Below are 26,954 nucleotides of genomic sequence, written 5' to 3'. Positions count from 1 at the left end.
ACGGGCAGTGGGAAAACTGGACTGGATGTCTGTTAGCCAGAGCCATAAATCTCCAGCTGGAAGTGAATGACAAGCGGGATGGGAAGAAAAAAGCTGTTTTCTGGCACATTGGAACAGAGCTGCCGGGGCTGTGTCCGCTCCCTCCTGCCCGCCAGCTCCCGGGGGGCACCAGAGGAGCTCTGCTGCCCTTTTGGCTTCCCTGGAAAAGCAGGGGACGTCCTCACCTGGAGATAAAGCACGTGTCCTTCTGGGGGCTCAGGAGGACCATGCTGTGCCCACCCATCGGTCGTGTTCAGGAAAACACCAATCCCAAATTCAGCATCCTCTCTGCTTCTGGAGATGCTGCTTTTGGTTCTTTGGGTCCGAAGTTCTGCAGGAGCTGGGTTTCTTTAGGATTCTTTAGGGTTCTGAAGTTCTGCAGGAGCTGGGTTTCTTTGGGTTTCTTTAGGTCTGAAGTTGTGCAGGATTTCAGGGTTTCAGGCAGCCTTTTGTCTCTCCCTGTGAAGCAGGGCTGGAACGTGGGCTCTGAATTCCCTCAGTGGCTGTTCCTCAGCAGCTGAGCTGCTGCTCTGGGAGCTTTGGGAAGGGCTGAGGCTCCAGGGCTGGGAAGGGTGGGGAGGGGAATGTGGATCCTCTGTCTCATCCTGTGCTGTGAGTGTGACCCCAGCCTCCCTCCCTGGGAGCACGTTGAGACCCCTGTGATGGAGCTGTGTGCTTAAAGCAGAGCCCAGGGCTGCACAGGAGGAGCTGCTGCTGCCAGGACTCAGCTCCTGTGCGTGTTTGACCATTCCCTGTCCCAATCAGACACGGGTTAATCATGTGTTAGCACATGGTGAGGCAGGGGCTCCCGCCCCTGGCCCTTCCCTCACCTGAGCCCCAGTGCTGTAAGCCAGCAGTTCAGTCCTGCAGCTGGAGCGTTCCTGAGGGCTCTTGCACCACATCAAGGAGAGCATTTCCAGGTTTGCCACAGTGTCTTTCTGGAGTGTTTCTGAGTGCGAAGTGACAGCTCAGTGAGTATTTACACAACGTGGGCATGAGTTCTCTGTAGTGAAACATAAAGGATGCTGCATGATGACAGGTAAACTTAATAAAAGCTGCCTCAGAATTCATCAGCAAGTATTTCTTTTTGCTTTGGGTGTTAAGAGTAAAATGTGGCTGGAGTCTAATTTCTAATAATATTCTTTATGTTTTTTTCTGGGAGACAAAAGTGTATAGGCTCAAATAGAAGGACTGGTTAATTTGTTTTTTCTGGGAGACAAAAGTGTATAGGCTCAAATAGAAGGACTGGTTAATTCTGTTAATAGGGTAAAGAAATATCGTTATGAGAGAGTGGGGATAGTGTTTATGTCTTAATTCCTATGAAATTCCCGTGAAAAATCAGTTTGTATAAATAACTCCAAAAAACCTGCTGCTCCATTACAGTTATTGGCATTTCATGTGATAACCAGCATGTCATTATTTCCTTAAGCCAGCTCTGGTAATTGAAACTCTTTCAAGGACAAATTCAATTGCTATTAACTTTCTTTTTTTTCTGAGTAACTTTCTCGCTCTCCTGGATAATTAACATTAAGCCTAAATTGGTCCAAGAAGCTCTGGGTTAGATGTGAGTTAGATGTGAGCAGTGGTTTTTGGGACCCCTGATGCAGCTGGTGGCGCAGAGGCTCCACTTTGTCTTGGTTTTGTGGGTGCTTGGCCATGTGGGGAGCCAGAGGGGACCAGAGGTGGCTTTGTTTTGGTGGGATGTGATGGGGACACCTTGGACGTGGCTGGGAGGAGGCTGAGGCCAAAGGTGGCCCTGACTTTCTGCCACTTACAGCTTTCCACTCCTAGAGATTCTGTGACTCTTTTCTCAAAGAGAAGTTCTTGAAGCTGGGAGGGCTCTGGACTTTCCCACCCGGGGAGGATGAATGGGTTAAAGAAGTACTTTCCCTCCCATCCACTCACTTGTGAAATTTCATTCAGGTTTGACTAAGAGAAACCCTGAAAATTACCATTTCCCTTCTGATGTCAGCACATGCTGGCAGCCTGCCTGTGAGCGGGCAGCAGGGATGTTTGAAACCCTGGGCCCAGCCCCAGCTGCACCTCCGGGCTCTGGGAACGGCCCTGCTGGGGCAGGAGCAGGGCTGGTGGCACTGCTCACCCTGCCCAGGACAGGGGACACAGGGCAGGGAGGGAGCTGCTCTGGAAATGGCCACGCTGGTTTGGGTTTCAGCCCTGAACTGGATCATTCTGGGGAGGAGAACACGCAGTGTGGGCTCTGCTGCCTGGCAGGTCTCACTGTGGGTTCCTTGCCTGTGCTGTCTGTTTGGTGATGATGTTTGAGGGGTCTGGAGGTGAATTGGTGAATTGATCCTCCTCCTCTGGAGCCACCCCTGAGCACAGACAGCAGTGCTGCCCCTGTGTCTCAGTGCTGTGCTGCCCATTGGACATTAGGGAAAATACTCCAGCTCACATCACGTTGAGTGTCTCTTGTCCTGTCTCTCCACGTGTGGAGAGCAGAGGCAAAAGTGCACACACAGTAACCTGCTCCTAAACCCGTGTCTCTGTGCCTGTTTCCTTGGGAGAACCTCTCTGGTTGTGTTGCAGAATGCCTCCCTTTGCTTCCAGGTTACTGTGGGAATTCTCTCGGAGGGGTTGGACTGTCCTGCTTTGCCACCTGAACTCTGCCAGGGTCCTGGGCTCGCTGCTCTCTGTGGGATCCTTCCTGGAGGCCTGTTTGCAGTTTTGTACTTCATAACCAAGGGTGGATTTAAAGTCCAAATGACTGTAGGACTATGCACCCTTTGCGAGTTTAGGAGGAGAGTCTGGTACTCATTAACTCTGTGTAAATAATTAAACCAGTGCCGGGCTAGAGGTGATCTCCCCTCAGCCCTGCTCCTTCTGAAAGACTTTCAACAAGAGTTCTTCCCTCTGTGCAGGAGATCCAGTGAAACGGTGGAAGTGCTGGAATTAGTTAAAACTTGATTTTCTTTTCTCTTTAAATTATCTTTGACTTTGGGGTTTGCATGACTGATCAAGGAGAAGACTTCCCATTCAAGGCCAGTTTACTGAGTGTGATCACGTGTTCCAGAAACTGCCTTTATGTGCTGTGGCTGCACGTGTGTCTCTGTTCTGGGGAGCCCTGCAGCCCTGTCCCCTCGGACTGTGTGGGGTATTTTTTATTATAAAAAACCCCAAACTCATGTACTTTCTGTTCTGTGGGGCACTTGTGGTGATTGCAGTGCGTTGAATCCCCTGGGAAGGTCCTGGGACAGCTGCTGCATACAGCCAAGGTGAACATTAATTTTTTAAAAATTATATGTGGATAAATTGGACAGTGTTTTGAGAGGAGACATTTAAGTATCAAAGTATGTATGTCAGGGTCTTTCAGGTTATTGTGGCAGACCAGCGGGGGTTGAAGGAGGAGTTTCCGTGTTTTGGAAGCCTTTCCCTGGCTCTGCACCCTGCAGGTGGCAGAGGGGTGCTCTAAGCCATAGCTCAGAATCCAGGTTAATGCCCTCACTGCTGGATCAGAATTTCTCTCTGGGCATGGGTTTACACCTAGAACAGTTTTCACAGGATCACAGCTGGGGAGGGACCTCTGGAGCTGTCCCAGCCCAAGCCCTGGCCAGGCGGGGTCAGCAGGTGGCACAGGGACACGTGCAGGTGGGTTTGGGATGTCCCCACAGAGGGAGACTCCAGCCCTCCCTGGGCAGCTGTTCCAGGGCTCTGCCACCCTCATGGAGAGAAGTTCTTCCTCACGTTGAGGTGGAACTTGTGGTTTAGTTTATGGCCATTGCTCCTCATCCCGTTACTGTCCCCACTGAGCAGAGTCTGGCACCATCCTCTTTAGAATTTTCGCTGGTTTAAGGAAAAATCACCTTGATGGAAATGTGATTTCCAGCAGCCTGTGGGCAGAATGTGGCTCCCTGGAACAGGGCACACTGCTGGGGAAGGGACTTTCAGGGGGGAGTGAGAGTGTTGGCATCAAACCCACCCTGACTCAGGTCATGCACTGCAGAAGCAAAAAGCCTGACTGGCTGCTGCGCAGGAGGCACTGACAGACCAATCCTACCCCAAATTATCCTGTCTGCCTGGACTTGAAAGGTTTCTTCTGAGCCCCTTCCTGCTCGGTTCACAGGCCATGGTGGCGTTGCAAAAGCTGCTTTCCACGTTAATTGTGATTGATTACCTTGCAATCTGGGACAAGATTTCCTTTGAAAAGCTATACGCTGATTTGGTGTCAGGAATTAAAATCAGATGAAGTGATTAGTGTTGTATGAAACATCCCAGAGCAATCGTGTGCTCCTTGGTTTTCAGCTGTGTTCTGGCCCTTAACCCTTCCCTGCGCTCTCCTTGGAGCGAGGTGCTGAATCTGCAGCCCCTGCTCAGGTGAATAACTCAGCCGGGGTGTTGGGGAGCCTGGAGTAGTGCTGGGGAGCCTGGAGTAGTGCTGCTGAGCCCCAGAGCAGGGATTTCCTGGCTCTGGTGAGGACTCTGAGCGTGCTGGTGCTGCTCCCATGGAATGAGGGGCAGGAACTGAGGAGAGCTTTGTGTCTGATCACTCTGTAAATGGCAATAAACTGTTCAGAGGTGTCACTGCTGTCAAGGTACAGTCATGGCTCATCTTCCTTTCCTCATATGAGTTGCCTTACGGATTCTTGTTATACCTGTTCCTGGAACCAGTGGAGACTTTGCAGCGTTGGCTGTTCCTCCTGCCCCCATGGCATTGGCACGGTTGGGAATTCTTGTATCCTCTCCCCAGCTGCCAGCACACGCTCCTCTTAACTCGCTAAGCAACTCCCCACGTTGTTCATTCTGCCTGGAAAGAAACCTGGATTTTTCTGGATGGAAATGAAATAAAAGCCCAAGGACAGAAACGAGCGTGAGGCATCAGAACCAGGCTTCAAAAATTACTGTAAGCAAGGCCTGGTGGGCTTTAAAAAAAAAAATAGTATTTTTAAGTAACAGGGAGCTTGTGTCACTCAGGATGTGTCTGTAGTGAACCTGAATCACAGCAGCCTTGGCTTGGTGAAGGCTCCAGGAGTGTCTTCCCTGCTGTCTGGAGCTGCCTTGGCTGCAGCTCCAAGTTTCTTGCCCACGTAGACTTTCCATCTCCCCCAGCCTCCTCTTCCCCAGCAGCCCTGCTTAGCTGGATGCAAATAGCTCGTTTGGGTGTAAATACTGGAGATTGGTTGTGGCTTTGCTGTAAAGTTACAGAGCCCATCCTCAGTAAATGCAGATGGTAACTTGTCATTACTGCAATTTTAAATATTTTTGGTTCCGTGGAACTGAAGTGGAGGCTTGAAGGTTGAATTTTAAGGCTAAAATAAGAGAAGGCTCAATAAAATCCACAAAAATAGCACCCGGATTTGTCAGCTGCTGTAATGACAAGGGAAATAACGTAACTTTTCTGTTTCCTATTAGCAAAACAAAGCTTTGCTATCTTGTTTTGGGTTGGATACAAAACACAGTGCGGTCACGAGCGATGGGAGGGCATTTGGGATTTACTGAGTTACTTCCTAACCAGGGGACAGGGGGTCGGTGGCACAGTGTGTGGTGACAGCTCCTGTACCCCAGGGGTGTCTGAGGGACTCTTGGGGTGATCAGTGATGCTTATCCCGACCTCCTGGCTGGGATCGGGCTGTGCCTTGGGGCTGTGAGAGCAGCCTGGCCTATGTTACCCCATCCCAGGGCCGGGGTGGTCTCCCCTGTGGAGCTGTGAGCGGTGAGAGTGTGGTGGAGCACAGGGGGTTGTGTTGGCACCAACTGGGATTGCCTGTCTTCCACAGATCCATCCCCAGCCTCAGACCTCTTGGATGATTTTGATCTTCCATAATGCACTTTCGAATGAGTTCAGCCGCTCTGCAGGAGCAGGGGAGAGGCTGAGCCGTGGCTTGGAGCAGCTGCAGGCCCCGACACGCAGCTCCTGTGGAGGCTGTGGATAAGATGGAGCTCCAGGATGAGGCACCTCCAGGAGCTGCAGCTCTCCAGGCATCAGGGTGGCTGTGTCCTCCTCCCTCGAGGTGCTGAGTGTGGTAGGAGAGGTGGGGCTGTGGGGACCTGGGGTTGTTCAGAGCCCTGAGCTGATCCCAGAGGCTCCCCAGGAATGCCCATCCCGGCGTGGGCAGGGGTCATGGGAGTCTGCCTGTCCAGTTCAGTCTGTTCAGCCACTGTTTATTCTGGTGTAAAATGAGATGAATTTGCAAAGTGATGAGATATTCAAATACAGATGGAGCTTTCAGACACACAAGTGGGTAGAAACCTGTGCTGCTGCATTTTACAGATGAAGATTTATCAGGAAAGTGTTCTTAGAAAGGAACCCAGGAGGCTGTGCTGGAGGTGTCTTATCAACTCCAGAGCATGCACCAGCGCCCTCAGATTTCTGTGCAGAAAAGGCTTTTAATGAATTGATAAAAACTACCTTTATTCTAGAAAGCAAGCTGCAGTGAGCCCTTGCGTTGGCTCTTCCTTCAGACCTCCAGTTTTGGGAAACATCCCTCGTGTTCTGTAGCAAAAGACATCTGCCCATGAGATCAGCAGGGCTTGTTTTAAAGGAAGCAGGGGTTACAGGGAATTAGCTGGATGACTGAAGTCTGCCACAGGTTGCAGTGTCTGAATGTATTTACGGGGCATCTGGAGCCCTTTCAGGTTTTCAGCGCTGTTTGGAGCGAATATTTTGGGACTCCCTCGCTGGTGATGGGGAACAGCTGCTCTCGTGCTCCTTGGAGTGAGATCACTGAAGCGGTGGTGACACAGTGTAATTCTGCTCTTCCAGCCTAGCCCTTCCTCCTCCTGCCTTTTTTATGGCTTGCTCTTGGCCCGGTCCCACTGCTGTGGTACAACAGGAGCTCCTTCCAGCCGGGCTGGAGCGGCAGCGCTGCAAGGAGACATCCGAGAGTCTTTTTGTTGACTTGCCTCCAGTTCATTAGGGCAGAAGTAGGAGGTTGGCTAAACTTAAAGCCTGATTTAATATTCAGGAAGGAAGTTTCTTTCCATCTTAAAAGGAGCAGCACCTCATTACAAGGATCACATGTTCCTTGGGATCATCTCCCATGGAGCTCAGGCACAGTTTTCTTTACATCTTGGTGTTGCTTGGATTTTTGGGTGGAGTCAGCAGTGGCACTTGGGGAATCCTAGGGCGAGTTGCTTGAATAATGTGCTTGTAAAGTGAATTGAAGCCTGACAGTGAGGGATAGATAGCTTGTTACTTAGTTCTCTGGATAGAAGGAAATTGTATTTTAAATGTAAGGTGAAACTATAAATTGTATGGGGATCACACAGTCTGAATAACAAACTGCATCATCTGACCCCAGCTGCCTGGGAAATGCCTGAAATTTTCACTGGTCATCAGCTGTTGCACAGTAATCATAATCTTTTGTTAATTTTGACTGCTGTTAAATCAGTAAATGGTGTTTGTCAGAATGACCTGCCATGGTGTAAGTAATTGAGGTGGAGGGACAGGGAATGAGTCCTCTGGTTGTTGTTAATTTTCAGGTGGTGGGGGATCCCTTGTGTTGTTCCCATGGGGATGTGCTCTGAGCCTGCAGGCAGGAGAGGTGTCCATGAGGAACCATCGTGGTGCTTGTGGCAGACTTGGCACCTTCCCACCCTCCAGTTTTTGATAAAATGAAAAATAACACAACTCTGCTGGTACTTGGGCATGAACACTGTGCTGCTGTGGGGTTGTTCCCAGTGAGGCTTTGAGAGGTGACTCTCATTTCACTTCCCATCACATCACCTTCTGCTGATTGACTTCTTTCAGGAATGAGACGTTCCATAATGATACATCCTGTAATCAAAACTCTGGTCAGTTTTAATCAATTAGAAGAATCTTAGTAAGAGCTGTGCTTTGGAAAGTCCTCTGAGATGTGTGGACTGGGCTCTTGCTGAGAAACATTAATGGGTAATTACTGGATTGTGTTTAGCAGGGAGATACAGGTCACAGGATGGCTGCTGGGAGAAACTCACTCATCTTCCTTCCACTGGTGCAACTCAGGATCTGGATTTACAGCAGATCTCCCCCAAAAAATGGTAATAAATGATCAAGGAGGGGTTAAACATGGAGCAGGGCAGATTTGAGGTTTGCAGGAGCTCCAGACAGAAGCAGGTGACTGAAGTAATACAGCAAGGGTCCTGTTCTCCTGTGTTGGTGTCGTGAGCTTCTTCTGAGGTCGGGGTGTTAGCAGAGGTTTAGAGGAATAGAAAGTGTCTGGGGTCAAACTCTGACCTACTGGGAAAAGTCAGAAGAAAAACCAGGCTCTTTCTGGTTGCAGAACTGAAACTGTGGAGCAGAGGTCATTTGTTTTGACAGCCAAACTTTCATCTGCATTGGCCATTGATAATGGGGTGATGATACATCACCTCCTGGTTATGTGTCCAAATCCAAGTTAGATTCTGGGATTTGTGGGGGCGAGGGAGGAGTTTTATTTTTCTGTAGCTCATGTAAAAATGGATTTGGCCTGCATGTTTCCAAGGGATGAGCATTTGTAACCCTGTACTGTATTCCAGAAGTCAGGTTTTGGCACTCCAGGCTTATGGGTGTGAGTCTGAGCATCCCAGCTGCTTCCTGAAGGGAGTGGGGTTCCCAGAGGGATGGGGCTGCCTTGGGGGAAGGCAAGGAGAGTCCCTGGTGGGAGCTGAGCAGGGCCAGCACAGGCTTGTTGTCTGCCCTGTGTGTGCTGGGGGAATGAAGGAAGTTGGTGGATTTCTCAAGTTTAAAAAGGGAGGGGAAAAGCAAAAAAGGAACTGTGCATTTCTGTGATGATATTCTTGGAGAAACAGGCTCGTTGTTGAAACTGTCCCAGTGAGCTGGTGGGTACACCTCATGGAGTGTTTATTACCATGGGTTTTCTAGGTGTTTTCTTTTGGGGGCATCTTCACGTCCTGCTGGAGGATCTTTATTTTAACTTCAGCTTCCCCTGAGCCTCTTCTGTCCACCTTTAAAAGCAGACCTCCATGGGAAGAGAGGCATTGGAGCATGACCCAGGCTATAAAAGGCAGCGAGTTCAGGCCGGGGTGTTGACCTCAGCACAGCCAGTTGCACCTTAAATAGAGCAGATGAAAGAGTTCCCCACTGCAAGGTGAGCCGTGTTTGCTCCTGAATGAGGACGGTTGTTGGTTTGTGATCATTCCTCCGGTTGTGGAGGAGTTGGAGTTGCCTTGGGGGGGGATTTTGGAAGGCACAGATGGGTGTGAGACTGTCTGATGTGCAAACACGAGTGACCTGCTCAAGCTGGGTTTGCTGGAGCCTCCTGTGTTGCCCCTTGGGTGCTGCTGTGTCCCTGTCCCCACTAGTCGCGTTTTGGTGATGCTGTGGGTCAGCCGTGGTTGTGGTGTCGCAGGAGAGGAGCTGCTGCTCTCAGCTGTGGAATCACCACAGTCTGCCCGGTTTTGGTGGATGCCCAGGGCTCGGTGCCAGCTCTGGGCAATGCCTCCCTGTTGTTCATGAGCCCCGTGAGCTGGCACCATCACAGGGGAAATGGGGTTTGTGTGGCTCACGCCTCGGTGCTGGAACTCACACAGTGCCCTTGGAACGTGGAAAGGGGCAGGGGTTGGAAAGGGGCAGGGGTTGGAGGGTTTGGGACGAGGGTTTAAAGGTGGGAGGTCAAATCCCTCATCCCTCTTGTCCAAGACCCACTTGCTTCAGTGCAGTGAGATGCCCTGGGGAGGTGAGCAGTTTGTCCCTGAGCCTGGGGATGTGTTACCCATCACTGGTGCTGCTCAGCATCGTCTCAGCCTGGCCACTTCCACCTCGCCCCGGGGACCCCTCTCTGGCCAAGCTGGGCTGGCCAGGGAGCAGCTGGCGCCTCCCTGGGGGTTCTGCAGGCTCCTCTTTGTACCAGTGCTGAGCAGCCAGACAATGGCTGGTGCTGCCGGGGTCCTCCCCATCTGTTCCTGGCCCTTTCTGGGATTCCCGGCGCGGGTCCAAGGCCTCGCAGGCAGCGCTCGGTGGCCGGGGATTCCGAGCTCAACCTTCCTGGCAGCAGTGGCGTGGCTTTGCTTTTATGCAGATTAGCCATGTGCTTCTCACTTGAAGGCGTTGCACAGGAAAAGACGTTTCCTGTGTTTGGTTCTGGGTGGGCGGCTCCGGCTCGGGGCTGAGCTGGGCTTGGGAGAGGGATTACGGAGAGCGGCCCCCCCGTCCCCTCCACCTCCAGCTACGTCACCACAACACAACCACACGCGCTCATACTGTTGGTGTCATTCATTCAGTGCCAAGATTGCTTTAAAAAATTCCCTTGGCCCCAGTTCAAACAGGAGTACAGCTGGGATGTGTTAGATTTTAGGCAGTCTGCCCTCAATTTGAGATGAGTTATAAATAGCAGTGCCGACTTCCTTAACTACCACTCTCCGAGGTAAAATGCAGGTTAATGACTGTGGGAATCAATTAGGGCTTCTCTCGGTTAAACAGCCAGGAATGCTTTTTATTATTTTTTTATCACAAATAACGGACAACAAAGCTGGTCAGGAAAAGATTTCAAAGCCAAGGTGGGAGCTGAGGGCTTTTTTCTTATTTTTTCAGCCTTCTTATTTTTTTGAGGGGGTCAGGGAGGGCAGCTGAAGAAACCAGTTGTGGCCAACACCCATGTTTGCCAATAATTGAATGACGCTGATTTGAAACTGGGGAGTTCAGTAAATCACTCTCTTTCTTTTTCTTCCTCTGGCCCAATAAAATACAAATATGTAATAAGGTAATGGGGAAAGTCAGAATTCCATTTTTCTGTACAGCTGTGGAGAGTTTGGCTCTTGCTTCCGAAGTGGGATTTGCCTCTTCCCTTTACTCACTTTCCTGACAGGACCAATAGCATGTCCTCTCCAATTTAACCAAGCTATTCATTCAAGAGGCCAAATTTCTCTTCCACCGGACAAAATCTGAAAAGAATTGTTCATGGAATCCTCTTGTCTGCCTCAAGCTTTTTTTGTTTCTTAAGGAAAACCCTGGTGTTGTTTGGAAGAAGAGCTGGTTTCAGTGCGCTGCCTCATTATAGGGGCCTGACACCCTTCACATCACACAGAGTGATTTGAAGAGCTTTTGAACTCGGCAATTTCAAGCTCACTCTGGGCTTGCTGTTACAAACTCTTAGTCTAGAAATATCTTAAATTACCCCAAAAGCTCCGCAGTTTCTCTAGAGCACGGGCTTATGGACACTCTCTTTGCTCACCAAACCACACAGCTTTGGTTTTGGGAGTTTGACTGGTGGCAGGACGATGTTTTGTGAGTTTTGGTACTTACTGGTGTTGCACAACAGCAGAGATAGTGGGATTGAGGGAGAATAGAAGCAATTTCTATGAATGCAGGGAGGTGTAAGCAGGGGGTCTGGACTTCAGTGATCAAGGAGCAACACTTTCTCTCAATTATGTCTCTCTGTGGCAGGGCCTTTGCTTTTGAAGTGTAATCACAGTAATCTACTCCTGCGGTTTCCTATTGAAAGGATTTCCCATGTATCAGCCCAGAGAAGAATTTCCAGCCTTTTGCAGTCAGGGTTTGGTATTTCCCTATTTACCCTGCCCATCTCTGTGACATGGCTGTGCAGAGGGGCTGTGCAGCCTCTGCTGCTCCCAGCACCCACACAGCCCCTGGATCGATCCCTGCATTCCACCTTGGTTCTTTTCTTGAGGCACATGAACTCCCCAAAAGGGTTTTGGGGCAGCAGGTTCCTGATGGCTGACTCTTTGAGCCAGAGCAGCAATACCAGGTCCAGAGCAGTTAAAGCCCTATGTGTGGGATATTCTGAATTAATGGCATATTTTGATGGAAGAAACAACACATGGCAGCATCTGAGATGTACAGGGCAACCCTGGGGAGCACGAATTAGCCTTGCTATGAGTCAGGAGCATGTGTATGAAATAGTTTCTTCATTAGGGATTAATTGGCATTTACATTCCTCCTGGTGATAGAATTTTGTCCATAAGGCTGCAATCTAGATGCTCTTGATGTTTGGTTTTAGCACCCTCTCTGTGCTAGGGCCTGGTGGAAGGGTGGCAGCTTGAGGCACATTGTGTCCTCCTACGCTGAGCAGCCAAGGTGACGACTTGGTCACATCCTGGAAAGATGTTTGGGGTTTGTGTTTTGGGTTTTTTCTTTTCTCTCTCCCTCTCTCTTTTTTTTTTTTTTTTTTTTAATGTCTGCATAAACAGTTGCAAATGTTTCTTGGAAGTTTTTTGGTAGTTGTCATACTTCCTGTAGGAGTCATGGAAAAGTGAATCTTCACCTTGTTTTCTCCTCCTCCCTGAAGAGATGGTTGGTCTTGTGGGTGACCACAGACAAGACAATCAGTGCAGGGGTGGCAGCATGTGGTATGAGTGTATTTAGGGGGAAAAAAAAGTTAAAAAAAACCCGAAAAAGAATGTACTTGAGAAGCTGTCCTTGGTAGAGGGCTGCAAAGGTGAGTTACAACCAGAAGGAAGCACGTAGCAAATGGAAGAGATGTTGAAATATTTAGTCAGTAACCCCGAAGTTGCACTTTGTCAGGTGGAAGGAAGGATGTGAGTGCTTGGGGGTGGTGAGAGCAGGCTGAAGTCAAAAGCCAGGGGCTAGGAAAGCTCCTGGTGGCCCCGTTTTTACATACCAAAGGAGATCATGTGGGCAGGGAGAAGATGTCAGTAATGCAAGGGGATACCCACAAGGCAAGACTTGGGAAGCACCAGGGTCAATTGCTGAGAAGATGTAAACACAATTTGCATCTTTTAAGGTGTATGGGAGCTCCACATGGGTGCTCCATTCAGGACTGAGGCCCTGCAGCTCTGAGGGCTCCACCAGAGCCTTCAAAGATCTCTTTTTTCTGCCCCCATGAATGGAAGCTCCTTTTCCCAGCTGGCACAGACCCTGTGTGGGTGCCTGGCATTCCCAGGGCAGGGACCTGGGGCTGCCTTGGGGGCTGCAGCCTCTGCCCTTGTCACTCCCCATCTGTGAGAGCTTGGACATGAAACACAGAATAAAACTTATTCAGGGCTGGTTTGGTGTCGGTATGGACGAGAATGGGAACAGCCAGCACAGCTGAGCGTGGGAGGGCATCCAAAATCTGCCTCTGCAGGGAGAGTCACTGGCTGGGGGCAGCTTCCACAGGGTGGCCAAGGCTGTGCTCACAGAGGGCTTGGCTTTCCCGGGCCTGCCAGAGCTCCAGGAGCAGCTGGGACACGCTCTCAGGCACAGGATGTCACTCTGGGGTGTCCTGTGCAGGGCTGAGTCCATGGTGCCCTGAGCTGGGGCTGCACAGAGCACCTGGGCTTTGCTCTCCACGCATTTGTGCCACACTGACACCAGTTCTCTGCGAGCCCGGTTCCTGTGGAGCCAGCAGCCTTTCCCTTTCCCAGCAAAGGGGCTTTTCCTGCCATCCCCCCTCAGTGCCAGCCCCTGGTGCCCAGCAGAGCCCCACGAGCTGCCCGTGGTGTCCCTGTGCTGGCTGCTGGCTCGGGGCTGAGCCTCCTGGCAGCCGCCCTGCGCTGACAGCTGGGCACACAAATGTGTGCTGGGGCTCCAAGCTGTGCTGGCTGCTGGGGAAGGCTTCTCTCCAGTGCAGCATGCTGCAGCGGGGGTTCTGCAGCACCAGTGGAATCCTGCTCTGCTCTCCAGCATTCTGTGGGGTTTCCAGCCTGAGCTCTGTGTGATGTTGGCTTGTGCAGACCTGTAGGGCCGCTCCTCGAGCACCTGAGCTCAGGCAGAGAGGGTGGATCTGTACAAACACCACCCCGGGGCTGGTGGCAGGAAGGGATGGTGTAACAGAGTCCATTGTCATGGTGATCTGTGGAAAACATCTAATTGGGATTAGTTAGGTCACCAGGAGCTCAGGGAAGGATTCCCATTCAGTCCAAGGAGTGGGGGTTAAGGACTGTGCTGGGATTCATTTAGAGGTCACCATGCCAGAACAGCCTTTGCTTTAGTGGGGATAACTGCCAAGGTGAAAAAGCCCTGTTTTGAGGTCTATAGTGTTGAGGTTTATAGTGTTTTCAGGAAATCCAATTGAGTATTCCTGAATCTTGGCTCCAGGCAGGGGTAGTACAAATGAAGTCCAAGGAAAGTTGCATTTCTTCACTCATTGTCTCTGCTCTAAAGCTCAGGGACCTGACTTTTGAGGCTGACAAAGTTTTTAACATGCATCTGTATAAATTTGATTTAGAAACTCTTTATTCTCCAAAAGGCAGCAGACACAAAGCACATGTAAAAAATATATTCAAAAATGAAACTGCAGTCTTGAGGACTGTGGATGTCAGCAGCACTGCCCAGTGTTACTACATCAATGTGCATTAATTGAAATGCATAAGTGTAAATTAACAGCCTGTAGTGTTTTGGGAGACCTTGTTATACGTGAAAGAAGCAGTGTTTCTTGTGAATATTTAAATTTTCAGCCTAAATTTAACTTGTTGTGGAATATCTGGACATTAAACTACTACCTGCAATGGGGAAAAGCCACTTCCACTGATAATTAATTTTTCTTGATGATCCTTCCCCTGTTCTTCTGTGTCTTGCCACGGGAGAGATGTCAGCATTAAATGACTTCTCACTGGGCTTGTTCTTGGTGCAGTGGTGGGTTTGGGAGGGCAGCAGGAATCCTGCTCTAATTCCAAATGTAACTTTGGGCTTTAGCCCCTGGGAAGAGGCAATGAGCTTCTCCCTGGTGCCGAATTGCCGAATTTCTGTGGGGTTTTTGGGGAGTTGTGATGTTTGAATGAAGGATTTCTGTGTGTGGATGTGCCTGACGTGTCCTGCGTTGCCTTGCAGCCGGCGAGCCCGATGGATCAGATGGGGAAGATGAGGCCTCAGCCCTACGGAGGGAACAACCCCTACTCGCAGCAGGCGGGGCCGCAGGCGGGGCCGCAGCAGGGCCACGGCTACCCCGGGCAGCCCTACGGGCCCCAGGGCCCCCAGAGATACCCCATGGCCATGCAGAGCAGGACGCAGAGTGCCATGGGCAGCATCTCCTATGCACAGCAGGTACAGCTCCCCGAGCCCCGAGCCTGGCGCACACAGCTGGGCAGGCAGGGACGCACAGCCAGCCTGGGCTGCTTGGGGAAAATGGCATTTCTCCAGGCTGGCTTCTGTGCCACACCTGCATCCAGGTGGGATCCATAGCCTGGGGAATCCTTGTCTCCAGGAGAGGCAGTGGCAGAGCAGTGAATCCAGCAAGGGAAAAATAAATAGCAGGGGAGGGAGATCCTCTTTCTGCTGTGCTGTGTTAGAGACACAGCTGTTCTTTGCACAAGAAATGACTCCAGGTCAGTTTTGGCTCATTACATGATCCAAGTGCGCGCCTGCTGGACTGTTTGCAGGATTCAAAAGGCAATTTTTTTTTTTTAATGTTTGGAGCAAGCAGTCTTTCCTTTCAATGTTACTTTTGTTGAAGGGTGGTCAGATAGGGATCCCTAAAAACTTAGCTATGATGCCTGTTAGAACTTGGTTACTGCCAAGAATAATGTCACTCGTGAGTGTGTGACACAAGTGTGTGACACAACTTCTGCTGTTTTCTGGGAATTATCTAGGTAGTGGCAATTCCAGTGCACTTACTGCTCTGAATTTCTGCTTCTGGAGCAGAATCTGTGTGTGTGTGTGTGAGAAACACCCTTGTGACTGGTTCACCTCCCTCTCTCCCCATGCAGATGCCTCCATACGGGCAGCAGGGCCCCAGCGCGTACGGGCAGCAGAGCCAGAGCCCCTACTACAACCAGCAGAGCCCTCACCCGCAGCAGCAGCAGCAGCAGCAGGCTCCCTACTCGCAGCAGCAGCAGCAGCAGCCCGCTCACTCGCAGCCCTCGTACCAGCAGCAGCAGCAGCAGCAGCAGGCGCAGCCCCCAGCCCCAGCACAGCCCGCGTACCCGCAGCCGCCGGCGCAGCCGCCCCATCAGCAGCCCCCCAGCCCGTACCCGCAGCAGGCGGCCCCGCAGCACCCCCAGGGCCAGCCCCCCTACTCCCAGCAGCAGTCCCAGTCGCCGTACCAGCAGCAGCAGGCGCAGCAGCCCGCGGCCCAGCCCTCCTCGTCATACCCGCCGGCGCAGCCGCCGCAGCAGCCCTCGGCCTACGGCCAGCAGCGCTTCCCCCCGCCTCAGGTAGGCTGGCCCTGCTCTGCTGCTGCTCCAGGGCACTCTGTGTGGGGCAAAGCTGCTGTTCTGTGCGTTAGAACTGGTTGGTTACACGCAGAGAACTGGGTGGCACAACGTGGGCAAAGCTCCTGTTCTGTGTTAGAATTGGTTAGTTACACGCAGAGAACTGGGTGGCACAACGTGGGCAAAGCTCCTGTTCTGTGTTAGAATTGGTTAGTTACACGCAGAGAACTGGGTGGCACAACGTGGGCAAACTCCTGTTCTGTGTTAGAATTGGTTAGTTACACACAGAGAACGGGGTGGCACAACGTGGGCAAACCTCCTGTTCTGTGTTAGAATTGGTTAGTTACACACAGAGAACGGGGTGGCACAACGTGGGCAAAGCTCCTGTTCTGTGTTAGAATTGGTTAGTTACACACAAAGAACTGGGTGGCACAACACGGGCAAAGCTCCTGTTCTGTGTTAGAATTGGTTAGTTACACACAGAGAACGGGGTGGCACAACGTGGGCAAAGCTCCTGTTCTGTGTTAGAATTGGTTAGTTACACAGAGAACTGGGTGGCACAACGTGGGCAAACTCCTGTTCTGTGTTAGAATTGGTTAGTTACACGCAGAGAACTGGGTGGCACAACACGGGCAAAGCTCCTGTTCTGTGTTAGAATTGGTTAGTTACACGCAGAGAACTGGGTGGCACAACGTGGGCAAAGCTCCTGTTCTGTGTTAGAATTGGTTAGTTACACACAGAGAACGGGGTGGCACAACGCTTTGTGTAGATTGGTTAGTTACACACAGAGAACGGGGTGGCACAACGTGGGCAAAGCTCCTGTTCTGTGTGTTAGAACTGGTTGGTTACACACAGAGAACTGGTTAGCTACACACGGAGAGCTGGGTGGCACAACATGGACAAAGCTGGTGGCTTCTCCTGTGGCTTACAGAGGTGGTAACCAGCAAAAGCAAAAGTTGGCTTTGGGGAGGAGAAACAAAGCTTGGCCCTTTCAGCAAACACTGCAATGCATCCAGGGTAGCCTTTGGGAAGCTCCCAGCTCTGAGCACTATCTGTGTGTGCTGGCTTTCAGTCCTGGCTCTCACCTCCTGTTTTGGGCAAATTTCACCAAGGGGACATAAATCTGCCGCAATGTGAGAATATCCCAGAGTGACTCCAACGGAGGCTTCATTGTATTCCCATTTGTGACTTTTTTTTGTGTGTGTGTTGGTTGATGTTTCAGGAGTTATCTCAAGACTCGTTTGGGTCCCAGGCATCCTCTGCTCCCTCAATGGCTTCCAGTAAAGGGCAAGAAGAGATGAACTTGAATCTTCAGTCCAGACCTTCCAGCCTGCCGGTGAGTGGGGCCTGGCCCGAGGGCAATCAGCAGCACAGCAGGAAAATGAGCACTGGTCCTGTTCCACGTGGAAATGGGAGCCATGGAGGCTGCTGTGCTCTTTACTAAGTCATTAGCTTCTGGCTTCCCACTGGAGGTTGAATGTAATTTACAAAAGTAATGGATTTGAGAGGGAAGTTTAACCCTGAGTGCTCTGGTCTGCAGGTGCTGCCTAAAGCAGTTCATTCGGTGAGCTCTCTGTGTGCAGAGTCTGCAGTACCCGGCTGCTGTCAGACTAGGCCCTGGCCTCCAGGAAAATCCTCATTTTTACCTTATTTTCCTGTTCCTTGGCCCACTGTGGCGCTGTTGACTGGCGCTGGAGCATCAGTGGACTTCTCTGGTCCAGTGTGACTGAACAGTTGGTGAAAACGACAAATTCATTGGTATCTGGAGTGAGAAAGATCAGTCCCATGTAGCTCCTTCCTTGGCAGATGGAGAATTGGATTTTCTTTGGCATCCTAAATCCTAATGTGCAGTGACCAGTTGGGGATGAGGTTAGTGCCCAGTGTTCCAGCACGTTTTGGGCCAGAGTAGTTAAATTTTGTGTTAAAACACCAAGAAAACAGAGAAGAGTTGAAAGTTTAGGTTAACTTGCTCAAGTTGGTCTGTGCCTCTGGCTTGGAAGAACAATTTGGAGCTGCTGAGTTCCAATTTTGCTGGTAACTTTTGTTCTAACCAGTAGGAAGTGAGCGAGGTTTTATTTTTTTCTTTAGCCACTGGCTAAGTCAGTGCTGGGAGCTGCAGCTGGATTGGCCAGAGGAGTGAGCTGTGTGTAGAACTGAGTTATTTTTGCTCCCAGCAATGAGAACAGCTTTGTTACCAGCCCCTTGAAATAATGCCTTCAGATTGTGGGTGCAAATTGTCACCCAAAATATAAAGTGATTCTAGTTCTGACCACCTAATGGGAGTAGTTGTGGGTTGTTGCTTTTTCTTCCCCTTTTTTTTTTTCTTTTTCTCCTTTTGGACCCTGATTACAAAGATTTAATTTGTTCTGAGGCCAGGGGGGAAAAGAAGAATCTTTTTAAATAGCATGTTTCTTTCCACTCTGCCTCTCCACAAGTTCTTCCATGTGACCCATCTTCTGGCGAGGAGCTCAGGAGAAGTGAAGCCACTGAAGCAATTGAAGCAATTGCTGTAGCTCAGAACGGTGGGAAGTCCTTTCAGAGGCACTGCTGATGGAGCCTTCCTGGATCCCACTGATCCCTCTGCCTTGGATTACAGGAATTAGGAGCCAGGCTTCGCAGAAGTGGCTCCTTCTCAGCACCGAGTGGGAGTTTGTGTTGTACCTTGTGGTTAAATATATTTGGCCCTTTTCAAGTTGTCCCTTCTCCTGAGTAGTCTAAGAAAAGAAATCCATCCCAGCTGCAAGAGTGGAGGAGCCTAGAAACAAGGGAATATCTGGTTTTCCTGGCTTTACCACTAAATAATTTGCATTTAAGAAATCAGCCAGTCTTTAGCTTACCCAACCTTGTTGTATTTTTGGCCTTTCTCTTCCTTAGTACACAAAAAATTAAAAAAAGGAGACTCACTTGTACATCTTCCATAACTCCTTGTTGTCTCTTTGGGATCCTGTAGGACAAGAACAGCACCAGCTGAGAAGGGCTTCAGACAGGGATGCTGTGAGGTGTTGAAAGGCATCTCTGGGATGCTGGCAGCCAAATCCTTCTTTCAGTTTGCAGTGATCAATCTCCTGCACAGAGTTTGGCCTGGGGATGCTCAGGAACACAAGATCTCCATGGAAGGGCACTATCAATTTCTTTTTATCTTCCTGATATTGCTCAATCTGTCTAGTTGAGAAAGTTTTATCCTGCTCAGGAGGATTCCCAGATCCCTGTTTTGCCATTATGGATGACTTAGAGGAGCAGAGTTTGTTTGTGGGCTTTTAATTTTATTACAGAGTCCTGAGCCCTTTCCCAGGCCTGGTGGGTGCTGTGGAAAAGCTCACTGGGTATCCTGGAACTGGGGCAAATCATGCCATGCATCATCTTTAATTAATTAAACAGGGATCAGCCCCAGCAGGAGAAGGAAAAGGAGGTTCTGCTTTTTAGGTTCCCGGGAAGTGTTGAATGTCCCAGTGCCTTCACGAGTCCTTGGCCTTTGCACGTGGATTTTGTGCACCAATGTTCATGTTGGAATTCTGAGCAATAAAGGGGAATATTCCTTTGGCTGGAGCATCACCCTTCAGGAGGTGCTGGTCTCCTGGCAGGGCCATTGTCAGGTTGTTCAGCTCCTGTGGCTGCTCTGGGGTCTGCCTGAGGAATGTCCTGTGGATCCTTCTGGGTGGGGCCTTCAGGATTCCTTCCCAGTGGTTGTTGTGTCATTAACTAAACTTTCTCCCTGGTGCCTTTTAAAGAGCCCTACCTCCCTGTGAGTGTCCCGGCTGCTCTCCCTTCCTGTGGCAGGCAGGCTGAGGAATTTCTCTGTAAAATTCACTCCTTCCCCAGGGAGTCTCCATCAGGATTGCAGCCAAACTAAACTTAGATTGCAATTGCACAGGAGAAGTGGAGTATTTTGTGTCTGGGTGTAATAGAGGAATAGTGATCCTTGGGATAGATCTGTTTCTCCCAGGAGATTCCCTAGTTTCTTCTCCTTAGCAAAAAATTCTTCCTGGAGAGTTGTATCCAGTTTATTCAGTGCTGGCTTCAACTTTTGAGTCTTGGGTTTTGAGGCTGAAGGAATCACACATTTCCAGGTAAAATCTTCCTTTGTGTAGCCATGGAAGCAGCTCTGGGGGAAGCAGATTCCATCCATTTGGGTTTGGACTGCAGGTCTGCTCTGCTGCAGAGCTCTTTGGCGTTTTGGGTTTGTTGGGAGGGATTCTGTCTCTCGTTACGGAACATGGGACAGGTTTTACCTTGCCCCAGTCTGTCTGCTGGGCTGCCTTGAAGGAGTTCCTGATGTCTTTGGGAAGGATGTGGAGCGTGAGGCAGGGGTGCCACCAGGCTGTTCATCCCTTCCCAGGCACACAAGTTGGCATCTCTGGTGTTTGAGCTCCCAGGTTGGCCCCAAAAGCCATTAATAAATCAGGAGCACAGAGTCTGGCAGCGTTTTGGAGGTCCTGACACAGCAAGGTCTGTTTGAATTTTTGTGGCAGCAAACTGGGCAGTTGGGGCAAAAATTTTGGAATTCCTACCCCAGAATGTTGTTCGTTTGGTCAGTGTAGTGGTGAGCCTGAGGGAGAAATCTCCTCCCTGTCCTGGACAGTTTATTTTCATTCTGTTATAGAGTGGGAATGGTTTTAACCTCAGTATTTTGCTATTTTGCACTGTTGGGAAGCCATTTTGTTTATTTAGTGATGTTTCCCTCTGGTTCGTCTGTGAATTTGGATCTGAAAAGTGTCCTATCAATGGCAGAAAGGATTTTAACCAACTGAAAATATTCCTGATCCAAGGTTAATTTCTGGGTGTGGGTTCTGGCCTTGGGTCTTTGCAGTGTGGATTGAAGGAAATTAGGTTTTGTTGGGTGGGGAGAGGAATGAGGCTGCAGAGCTTTGGCAGAAAAATCTCGTCAGTGAATGTCCCCAGCAGTTGTGGGGTGGTTTTGGTTTGATTATCTCTCCCTCAGTGGAGCAGTTGCTGAGCTGGGGCACTGCAGGCTGTCAGGAAGCACTGCTTGGGCTCTCCTTTCTTTCCAACTGGTCATTTCAGCTGCTCTGGGAGTGCTTGAAGTGGAATAAAGTTGAGCTCTGTCAGCTGCGTCCCCTGACCTGGAAATAATCAATGCAACAGGCTGAAATGCAGCAAAAAACTGTCAGAGCTGCCATGGAGGGAGGCAGGCAGCCTGCTTCCTTAAAATTTCAGTTTAAAATGAATAATTTTGGCAACTTTTTCAGGGGGCAGGGAGAAAGAACCTTTTATAGTTGAATCTGCTGGTCACTTCAAACCCTTTTTTTTTCCCCTCTCCTTTTTTTCTCTTTCCATATGGGACTTCCTGCTTCTGTTTGGTTTGTGTTTGGCCTTTTGAGCCCTCTTATTGCTTGCCTTAGGAGAGGGATTAGCAGTGTGTGCATTTCAAAGCAGGGCAGCACAGTGGATATGCAGATAAAGCCACCAGCACCCCAGGCTTCCCCAGGAGCACCTGAAACTCTGGCAGTGCAGATCCCTCCCTGCCTTCAGTTTGTGCCATCTGCAGGGTTTTATCCCAGGCTCTGGTGATAGTGGAAGGTAAAAATGCATTTTTCCTTGTTCAGTGCTCCTCTGCACAAGGTTTTCTTGTTGTGTGACTGTGCCCAGCATTTCTGCATGGTTCCTTGAGAAGGCTGTGCCTTTTCCCCCGAGTTTTTTTATTTTGTTAACTGTGCAGAGCATCTCCAGAGCCACCCTGACCTTCAGCTGCTCAGTGACACCTTTGGCACTCAGCCCTGCCCCAGGGCAGCCTTGCTGTGTGTCCGTGGGGCAGTTCTCTGTCCTGCCAGCCCTTCCTGGGGTCTGAGGGCAGCTGATCCCCTGTGCCAGAGGTTCTCCCCACGCTGGGGCCGGTCCCCTCCCCAGAGCATCCCAGGGGAGCCGCTGCAGGAGCTGCGCTGTGCGCTGTGCTCAGTGCCGGGCTCGTTTCCTGTTTCTATTCTGGTCTAGAGCAGCTCAGCTCGGCTTCCTGCCTGCGCCTCGCTGCATTCCCCGCAGCCCAGCCCTTCCCTCAGCCCGCCCTGCTCCAGCCCCACCACGGGCAGCAGAGCTGGGACCCCCATGGGACCCCCCGGGCCAGCCATGGCCTGAGAGCTCGCTGCTGGGCAGGAGGGTCTGCAGGGTGGGCAGCCCTGGCCAGGGCTCCTGGCTGTGCTCTGTGCTCTGCTGCTCACATCCCTGTGTGCCAGGGGCCCTGAGCCCCCTCCCCAGGGCAGGGTGAGCCCCTGCCCTGCCCAGCCCTGCTCTCCCAGCAGCTCGGGCTGCAGGCCAGGGAAGTCAGGCTTTCACTTCCTCTCTGCTGCTGCCTGGGCTCACTGCACACCCTTTAAAAGGTGCAGAAGCCTCTTGTGAGTCTGACGTGGGGCGCTTGATGCTCACCCTCTTCCCTTTCCATGCAAAGAGCCCTGCCAGAGGGGAGCCCACTGTGCTGGGAAGGAGGGGCTGCGCTGGGGGGACCCTCCTCTGGAGGGTGTTCAACCCTGGGGTGCTTCAAACAGCACCACACCTGAGCTCTCGCTCCACAGGAGTAATTTCCCTCTTGTTCTGCTTCTGGCACGCTGGATTGACTCGTCTTGGAGATATGAGGGATCATAAATACCATGGGGGAAACTCTTCCCACGTGGTGCCCACATGTGGGGCCTGGCAGGGGCCCAAGGCCTGGGATGCTCCCATGGGCTGGGATGGGTCACACCAGGATCCCAGTCAGCCCTGGTGACTGGAGGAGTTGTATGATTGGTTTTTATTGCAGTTTTGAATCTGGAAAGAAGAAGCTTCTATTAAGGGAAAGGAAAAAAAAAAAGGTTTAATTTCCTGAAACGACAAGAAGTGACATCTCCAGGCATGGACTGTTCTGGCGCCCTGACCCCAAGGGCAGCCTGGCCTGGGCCAGGTTTCCATGGATATGGTGCCTCTTCCTGTGCCTGCTCACTGCTCTGAGCCAGGAGCAGTTCCCTGATTCTCTCCAAACGTGTCTCAGCCTCCCCATGGCACCCAGAGCAGCACCAGCCTGGGGTGGCACTGCAGAGAGCTCTGGATGGAAATGGTTGCTCTGGAGATGCCCCAGTGCCAAGGGGCCAAACCCTTCCCACAGGTTCCAGGGGGTTGGGGAAGGAGCTGCCAGCCTCCAGCTGTCTCTCAGAATCAGTCCAGGATCACAGGCTGGGTTGGGTTGGAAAGGAACCTAAAGATCATCCAGTTCCAACCCCCTGCCACAGGCAGGGACAGCTTCCAGGGGAAGAACCACTGGATTCACCACACTTGCAGATGCCTGAGACTTTATAAATCTTGTTCTGTCCTAAAATCTTCCTCCTGCTTTTTTAGAAATTGATTCTGTCACTGTTAATTGTTTCAGAGGCTGATGAGAATACTAAAAGCTGATTTATCTTAAAATCCAAAGTATTGCCCGAACAGGGGCCTTTTAAATTGTGTAATAATTTCAGCCTCTTGCCTTTGCTGCTTCCCTGTGCCCACCCTGGCTGGGGAGGTTGGCATGGTGGCACAGTCACATGCTGGGATGACTAAATGCTTTGGAGTGTCAGTGCGTGGAACATGAGCCTGGAAAGCGCCTTCCAGAGAAGCTGGGGAATGGGAATATCCTCGTGTCTGGCAGTGCAAGGGGAGCTTCCAGCCTCCTCCTGATCCTGGGTTTTCTGGGAGCTGGGCTCATCATCAGACTTGGGAGAGGAAAATCCTGTGGAAGGAAAGCAGAAGCTCTGTGGATAAGCAGGTCTGTCAGCTAAGGCCTGCACTCGTCTCCCTCCTGCACTTCCTTTCCCACTGATGGGTTGGAGATCCCTGCATCCCCACACCTGCCCAAAATCAGGGAGAGCATCCCCTGCTGCTGCTGCCATGTTGCTTCTTCCTGTGCCCAGAGCCTCCTGCCTCTTTCCTGAGCTTGTTTTGGGGTCAGGGTCACTGTGGGAGCTGGAGGTGTCACCCTTTTGTGCTGGATGGACAGGACAGCTTCTGGGACAGCTGAAGTGACGCCACCGTGGCTGGGAAAATTCGGCATTTTTGTTCTGCTCTGGATGTTTGATGTTGTACCAACCTTTGTGTAAAGCCGGGAGTCCTTTTTGTCAGCTGAGCAGCCTCCAAAGGGTTAATTGGGAGCTCCTGTGTGGGGTTTTGCTGTTGCATCTCGCAGGGTCCTGTTGGATCTCACAGGGTCCTTCCCGGGTGGGAGTGCTGCCCTTCCACACGGCGAGTTCTCCCTCCAGCGACATCTTGTTCTGTGGATGAATCATGGTGCTCCTTCTCCACTTTGTGCTGCAGCCACAGCTCTGAATCTCTGCTCTCCAAAGACAGAGAAGATGAGATTTGCTCATCTGCTCCATGCTCGGAGGGGGAGGAAAGCCCCCTCGCCCTCCCTTTTTTTAAAATATATTTTATTTTATTTTATTTGGAGGGGGAAGAGAAGGAGGGGTGGCACAGGGAAGGAGCAGGAGATGTGATTAAAGCTCCTGCCGAGGAGATCTGTGGGAGTGGAGTATCGACCTCTGAAAAATCAATGGCTGCTGCGGTAGCTGTTCCGCAAGGCTCCGGCGCAGGAATGTGGCACAGCCAGCAGCCCTTCCCCTGTCCTGCCCGCTCCATCCCCGGCCTGCTCCCTGCCAGCCCACCACCCTCACCCACATCTACTGAGCTGGATTAGAGCAGCAGCTTATTTTTGCAATCAGAGTAAAATTTCTCGTGTGGCACCGAGCCCCTCCTCCTGCCAGCCTCCCTTCCCTGCAGTGCAGCTCGAGCCAGCAGCTTCTCCCAGTTTGTCTGAAGCCAGCCTGGAAGAATGAGCTTTTCAGCTTCTTTTTTGAGCGAGGAAACTGCACGAATCTCTCTGGCATGTTCCAGTCCCCATCTTAGGTTTGTAATTGCCAGCGCTGCTGCCTGAGAGGAGCTGCAACTCCTTGGAAGGGAAGGGAATATGGACTCTGTAGCAGAGCCTTGCTGAAGCCTTGCTGCTGTTTGTTTTAGTGGGCAGGTGTTTTCCCCTTGAAGTAGTAAAGTCTAGCACTTCCTTCCTCTCTGTAAGGACTGTGGGGAGGAGTGAGTGGCACGTGAGGACTCCCAGGTCCTTGTGGCACACTCAGTTTGGTACCAAACTTGGTGTTTTTTCTCTTGCTGAACTCAATTCTTGTTGCTCTCATGTCACCCCTGCTCAGATCAGAGGTGGAGCTTCCAGGGACATATCCAAGGGGCCAATCCCAGTGATTTCATTGCAAATACATCCCTTTGTTCCTGGTTTTGTCCCATTTTGAAGGAGGACGTCCCCTTTGTGTCTTGTCCGGCCCGTGCCCACACCAGGAATGATCCTGAAGGTGCTTTTGGTGCTGGAAAGATGGACTCGTGTTCCTCTCCACAGTGACTGGTGGTGGAGGAGCAGAGGGAGGGGAAATGATGGCCATCCCTGGCACAAGCTGTGTGTTTGTCACCCTAGGACAAAGTTTTCGGGACAGGACAAGACTTGGAAAATCGCTATTCTGACTCTTGATTTGTCAGCTTTGGAGACGCTGGATGAGAAATCTCTGGATGAAAAGCATCAGCTGGGTTTCCACTGGAGCTGAACTTGTTCCCAGCTCCAGTTTCTGGTTTCTGCTGGGGACCAGTCTGGAAGAGGCACAGCAGGAAAGCCCTGGGGCTGCAGGGCCTCTCCAGACCCTTCTGTCACATCTGGGAAAACCTCAGGTTCCTTTGTGGGGGTGCTGTGAGTGGAGCACGGGGAAGTCTCCAGGAGAAAGTGTTCTGTGGAGCACGAGAGGCAGGATTTGTCTGTGCTGCCAAAGGAGGAACAAATCTATCCATGTCCCAAAAATAGCAGGGAGATCCTGCCAGTCAGCTGTGTGATTGTTGTGATAGAGAGGATTGAGGTATTTTGGGTGTGGAAATAAAGGGGAAGGAAAGGACAAGCTTGTGATTTTTAAATGTTGGTAGTTCTTGAGTAAGTGGAAAAGCAACTGCACAGAAAAAGAGCTTGTAATAGAAAGTGAGTATTTCAATCAGAAGGAAGGAAGAGGCTTTTTCCCTTTCAGAAAGAACTGGGGAATAAATTTAGCCATTGTTCTCTGGTCTTGCTTGTGAGCATCTTATGGAAACAACTGGCCTTATAGAATTTATAAACTGCAGCACATGCCCATCTCAGACCATGATTTCCCTGAGTGCTGTCTGGTGATCTGACGGTGTGAGATCATTCCCTGTTCCCCCACACTTCCACGTGGAAGGGCCGAGGCTGGGATGGGCAGGGGAGGCTGCAGTCCCTGCTCAGGAATTCCTTTTGCTGTCTGGTCAGTCTTCCTGCTCCTCCAGATCAGTGGGACGGGCCGGAGCAGAGCCTCGAGCCTCTCTGCTCCTCTGGGACTTTGTTACCTTGATCTTAAGCATTTCTGGCTGTTCCATCTCTGTTTGTTTAACCAATGAGCTGTATCAGATGGAGGGGTGCTGGTTCCTGCTGCCAGATAAAAGAATCCCGGCTGTTTCCAGCACAAACCCTCGGCTCCTTGTGCTGCCACGCCGGGGCTTGCAGGGATTTCTGTGCAGGGCTGAGCTGCCCTGGCCCCTGCCTGTGTGGCTGCAGGCAGGGATTGCTGTGCTGCGAGCAGGAGGTGCTGTGCTGCTTGCTGCTCGTCAGCAGCACTGAGAGCCCCGCGCTGGCACCGGCCCGGCTCGGGCATCCTCTCTCTCGCAGCTGGAACCGCTCCCTCCCCGGGTCCCCGTGGGCTTCCGCTATCAGGTCACATCCCAAAATAACACTGGGCAGTATTTCAAGTGAAGAAACTCAGGCTTTGGGGCTGCAGCCAGCCTGGAGTGTGAGATTCTGTGTGAAATAGTTGGAATCCCTCCAGCGTTTTTGATCTGCATGGCAGATGAGCAATAAAATGCATAAAAAACACATTGGAAACACGTGAGGAAATTCTCCAGACCCTGACGTTTCCTTGAGTTGG

General features: G+C 51.1%; 1 protein-coding gene across 1 annotated transcript in view; it reads left to right on the top strand.

The window, feature by feature from the left end:
• ARID1A (AT-rich interaction domain 1A) overlaps nt 1-26,954 on the top strand; it is a 53,325-nt gene that overhangs the window by 6,410 nt on the left and 19,961 nt on the right. The window contains 3 exon segments of the mRNA XM_030964462.1: nt 14,702-14,914; nt 15,577-16,023; nt 17,243-17,356. Of these exon segments, the coding sequence (XP_030820322.1) occupies nt 14,702-14,914; nt 15,577-16,023; nt 17,243-17,356 (774 nt within the window).

This window comes from Camarhynchus parvulus, chromosome 23 (genome assembly GCF_901933205.1).
Source record: "Camarhynchus parvulus chromosome 23, STF_HiC, whole genome shotgun sequence".
Taxonomy (NCBI): Eukaryota; Metazoa; Chordata; class Aves; order Passeriformes; family Thraupidae; genus Camarhynchus; species Camarhynchus parvulus.
This window is presented reverse-complemented; position numbering and strand designations above follow the sequence as displayed.